This window comes from Diplotaxodon limnothrissa, linkage group LG12 (assembly GCF_057381915.1).
Source record: "Diplotaxodon limnothrissa isolate DT_005_m linkage group LG12, D_limnothrissa_male_GT1.1, whole genome shotgun sequence".
NCBI classification, from domain to species: domain Eukaryota; kingdom Metazoa; phylum Chordata; class Actinopteri; order Cichliformes; family Cichlidae; genus Diplotaxodon; species Diplotaxodon limnothrissa.
In genome coordinates this window covers 141947-147426 of record NC_140607.1, presented here as the reverse complement: position 1 = coordinate 147426, position 5480 = coordinate 141947, and the positions used below count along the sequence as shown (strand labels likewise).

At 42.6% G+C, this 5480-nt stretch overlaps 1 protein-coding gene across 1 annotated transcript; it reads right to left on the bottom strand.

The window, feature by feature from the left end:
- Positions 1 to 869: 869 nt before the first annotated feature.
- Positions 870 to 3512, bottom strand: LOC146620607 (uncharacterized). The gene is made up of 8 exons (XM_085367742.1): positions 3214 to 3512; positions 2953 to 3127; positions 2767 to 2850; positions 2519 to 2664; positions 2241 to 2324; positions 1937 to 2118; positions 1353 to 1577; positions 870 to 1267 (listed from the first exon to the last, which is right to left on the bottom strand). The coding sequence occupies exons 1-8, from the start codon at positions 3510 to 3512 to the stop codon at positions 870 to 872; spliced, it is 1593 nt and encodes a 530-aa protein (XP_085223868.1).
- Positions 3513 to 5480: the final 1968 nt, after the last annotated feature.

Below are 5480 nucleotides of genomic sequence, written 5' to 3'. Positions count from 1 at the left end.
TACATTTTTTAATTATCTGTGTAATTTCTGTTCATATTTAAATTAAGAGGGGGTGGCAGTAAAAACTCTGTAACAGAAATGTCATCAAGTACACTTTCAAACGATTGCGCTGTACGGACTCGCGTACTTGACTACTGAGAAATGACTTTCACGTCAGACTTAGCGGCTCTTATTTATCCAAAGTGCGACACCTGAGCGCAGACCCGGGCTGTTAAACAAATATGAGCAAATGCAGATGTCAGACAGACTGTCCAAATTCTCCCAAAAAATCTGCAGGCACCTGTTTAAAATTAGGGTTAGAATAGAAAATTCTAAGTCTATTATTGAGATATTCTTATTTTCTGTTAGTAGTTAATCTTTGCAAATGACAAGAGATAATGCCTAGATATCTCACCTCATCTTTCATCTGTGTATTACATATTAACTGCAGGAGACACTCATGTAGAGCTAGTATCTCACATTTATTATTATTATTGTTATTATTCATCTGTAAACCTGACGTGTTTCATAATCACCTTGGCTATGTTAATCCTCATGCTCTTCAGGAGGCGTCAAGACGCGGGGAACACAAATGAGAAATTAAAATGGAGCCACAGTGGAAGCAAAACCAGACACCTGAACATGGAAACACAAGACTTTCACAATAAAACACGAAACGGTGAACGTAAATAATACAATATGAAGCAGAGTTAAATTTGGAAACATCACACTTTATTTCAATACGTAAATTAAAACAAAACAAAAAACCCTCAAACCACATTTAAATTACATGCAAGACAATGTAAAAACATCTGTGTTTTTTAAGAATAAAATCACTACATAAAAAAGCCCATGCAAAGAGAAGAGGAAAAGAACAGATAAAATGAAAGTCAGCTGTCCAGCCACTCCAAGTCTTCCCCTTCACCACCATAAGATTTCCGAGTTACCCCGTAGTCCCATAATACCTCCTCACCAACTGCGATGTCCTTCAGGGCAATGAAAAGTATTGTCTCCTGAGGTCCTGCAGGGAAGTTCATTGTAAACTTCTGTGGCTTGGTGTTTGGATTTTTCCGGGAATGGTTCATTCGCCTCCCATAGGTGTCAATGTCGGGATGACAGGCACAGGGGAATGCAGTGGCATCGATGCACATCCCTCGGTCACACTCGTCCCTGAAGAAGAACAGATACCCCGACTGGGGCCTCCGTTTCCCTTCTGCTTCAGTGATATATGTCCCGTGGTAATCGCACACTATATCCCCTTTGTGGAAAGGCATAAGTGCGATCACACCTGTAAGTTGAAAGAGACCATCGGTCATGACAGGGCTCTTAGAAACGTTCACTTGCAATTTGTCTAAATGTTGTGTGCATTTTACCTTTGCCCTTCCGTTCCCCGAAGTCTTGCAAAGCCAGGCCCTTCCACTTCTGCTCTGCAATCGAAGACATGAGGGACTGGTTGTCTTGCATACTGGGCTGCGGAGCAACCCAGGCCTGCAAGATGGCATTGACAGTGGGCTTGTTGGTGTCCCATTTCTCCTTGTCCAAAGCCATCTGCACACGTGCAGGCTGAGGTGGGTTTCCTCTTCTGCCAACTGACTGACCTAAATGAAGTGGTCACAAAGCGACGTACAAGAAATAATGCAAGTGATTATTGCGGCTTAAAAATGAAAAATCAACCATATGCATTTTAGTCAATCACGTATTTGTACCTTAAAATATTCCATATATTTATAATTGAGCTATCTGTGTATATTTGGGTGTACAACATTGAGTCGGTTGAACTTACATGTATTGTATTATTTAATTAGTTCAGACTGTTACTGCTATTGTCTCTACACAAGTGTATTTCCACATAATTTTCTTAGAGATTATTAAAGTATTTTCATTCTGAAATACATACAAAACAAACAAAGCAATGCAACAGAAGAGGCTTCATTAACATGACATGCCCAGGCCTTACCGAGAATGTACCCAACTCTGTTCTTCAGCTGAATATCCCTCCATTTCTTGTAGTGGTGTCTGTGCTGTAGAAAGCCAGCCTGTACACACTGCCGTTTGGATGGTGGCTCTCCAGTCAGCGTGACCGGGAAGGCCTGCAGGAAGGCATCCCATTCTTGGAGTGGCAGATGCGTAGATGATGTGCTACATGAAAGGTGTAGAGGAGGGGATGCATCAAATCCATCAAAAGTTTTTAAATGTGGAAACGTGTAACACAGGTTGACTTGTGGTAGTGTGTGATATTTTAAAAAAAAAAAAAAGTGTACCTGGCCTGTCCTGGTGTCGGTAGTCCTCCTACTGAGCTTGATGCTGACTCAGCCATAGCATCCCCAGGTTCAGTGCTCAGGTATCTGTGGTTTTTAATGCATGCAAATTAATTAGAGCCAAGAGAGATGAAAAAACCAAAATACAAGGGGCGAACATCTCTGACATACAGCAACATATGTGGCTGACTGTTATGAGTCCAGGGTTAGGGTTTCTCTGTCAGATCAAAGAAACAAATCTTTCTTAATATGCTATTGATCCAGTTAGGTCAAGCACTCACCTCGCTCTCAGGCGTTTTACATCTAATGATGGGTTGGACAGTGGGACCCCACATTCTCCTAGGAAGAACTTGCCCCTGTCATCGCTGCCAGCAATTTGATTTTGCAAGGACACTGGACGGATGTTCCTAAAATAGCAGTCCAACAACTGCAGAGAAAAAAAGGAATCAATGTTAAATATCTCATAAAATCAATTCACAAGGTGCCTATAGAGCAAGAAGAGAGTCGCTGCTGAGAATGAATGACTTACTTGTTCTTCCTGGCTGGTTATCTTCAAGTTACCACTCAGCTCAACACCATCAGCTACTGCTTTCCGCGCCATCCAGTCCTCTACCTGTGTATGTAAAAAAAAAGGTGTTGGAGCTTAAACAAATACAGACTTACATCAGCTGTCATTTCACTTATCGTGCACTTTGGTTGTTGGTGGCGCACTTACACAAAGTTCTTGAACAGCATTTCCTGTCAGTCCATGTTGTAAAATCAGGATGGCCTCACAGTACTGTCTGAAGGTAGTCATTGCATATGTGGGGATGCAATCACCGCCTGAAAGTCTTGCGTGGAAATATTCAATATCCTTCTTGGCCACGGCAAGAATTTCCTTCTTATCAGACCTATTGCAAATGTGACAGAGGTAAGACATTATTGAAAGTTTGTATGTGTCATCCAATATGTGGAAGTGGCAATAAGGTCATCATACCTCGCTGTTGGCACAACTGTCGAAAACGCTTGGGGACTGTTCGTGATGATAAATCCACGTGTTTGAAGGCGAGTGCAGAGTTTAATGCAAGATTCTTCATCCTTGCAGTACTCCTGGAGCTCTGAGAAGTTCCAGACTCTACCTTCATTAGAAAACAGCTTCTGTGAAGCAATGGCTCTGGAAGCTTCTTCCTCACATTCCTGTGGTGTGCAGTCTTTCAGGCACACTCTGCTCAGGTGTGTGCGAATGGACTGTTGCGGCTTTTTACAAAGCAGGCAGTAGACAATGTTTCTCTCCATCTTGTTTGCACTGTAAATACAAAGAGTGAGAGGCAGAAAGTGAGAGAGAAAAACTGCATATCAATTTAGTTTATTTTGATAGTATGAGAAAACAAACAAAGAACAACAACAATACATCCACACACAAACTTTGCTTCCATCCCACCCCCCCAAAAAAACTTAAAGAAAAAAAAGTTTTAAAACAAGTTTTAAAGTTTAAAAATGAGGAGAATGGCACATGCAAGTTTTACATGTTCAACCTGTCACGGCTGCCGAGGCGAGCCGTGTGGATTTAGAAGGAGGACCCAAGATGCAGGCAGTGGATGAGATACCGGTGGTTTTATTTACAGAGGTGTAGAAGCAAACAAACAGTGGGGCATAACAAACAACTAAAGACACCTAAACTGGGAGAACTAAAATAACAGACCTGGGAGCATATGACAACGGATGATGAATAGCAGAGAGACGCAGACGAGGAACAGGACTCCGTGGAACACAGGGTAACAGACTGACACAGAGTTACACAGACTGACACGGAGGAACACAGACGAACCGGCAACAGGCAGGAGAACACACAGGGCTTAAATACACACACCAGTAATCAGGGGTTGAGAGACAGGAGGGCAACACAGCTGGGAGGAATCTGGGCTGACGGGACAGGGGAAACGTAAACTGATCACACTCACATACGACGCGGACCTTCACAATAAAACAGGAAACTTGCATTAAAATATTCATTAAAATACCTCATTTGTAGATACCATCATTTTGTAGACCGCGGCTGAATACCCGCTAACTAGCTTTAGCATCCAGCTTCACCACGAGACAAAGAAATCACCCAAACACGCATAAATTCCAATCCAGGCAGAGAGACATACGCATAAATAAATCACTTTCAAACCGGGAGACGCTTAATATCCACTAAATAGCTTTAGGTGCCGAACATGACCACGACAGACAAAGAATCACCCAGTCACATGAAAAAAATCGCGATCGCCAAGATACACATACAAAGAAAAAAAATCACTTCGCTTCTTACAAGTTTTAATTACAAACGATACCTCTGGTCCAAGTGCTAACCACACCATCATTTTGTAGATACCTCATTTGTAGATACCATCATTTTGTAGACCTCGGCTGAATACCCGCTAACTAGCGTTAGCATCTGCCGAACATGACCACGACAAAGAATCACCCAGACACATTAAAAAATCACTTTCAAAGCTAAATTTTAAACCGGAGAGAGAGAGATACACTTACCTTGTCAAACCTTACACTGTTGTTCCGAATACTTCAGAAAATGACGTTCAAATCTCAATTTCAAAACGTAGGAGAGGTGGACAGATGCATGCGGGTCCAGCATACGCTACGGTGTCTTCTAAGGTCAATTTCAAACTGGAGGAGGGGCGGACTGACGCGCGCCGTTGATAGTGTCATCATTACGTTAATCCGAATAGGCCGCACCACTCCCGGCATACCACTAGAATAAAGGAATTATCGGCCCATATTAACGAAAAATAAGTCCAGTGTGAAACAGTCGCTTGGCGAGCGATCGGGTGGTTTAGCGAGTGTCAGCCTCTTAAGTTTAAGACAAGCCCGGCTGCTTTTTAAGCGACGCGGCGCTAGCTACCCAGCTAGCGTCAGTACACAGGAACTACTTCCGGTAGTTATACAAAATAAAAGCGTCCCCCATTATAATCCGCTATAATGCTCTTATTGTGAAGGGCAAGCGGGACGCCATACTTCCGCTGCAAAATGTATTCTAAACGCTTTTAGGTTGTTTTTTTAACTCACTTTATGTGTCTTCCACAATGTTATTTCCCTTTCCTACAGTGTCTGTTACAAATGCTCAGGCAGGACCAATTAAGTAAATTATGGGATTAGTTATCTCGCGACTTCTTGGACAGCCAATAGCGATCGTCCTTACGTAGGCGTTGACAAAACTGGGCGCGATTGGGAACTGCTTTCTACAAATCGTCAGAGGACAGG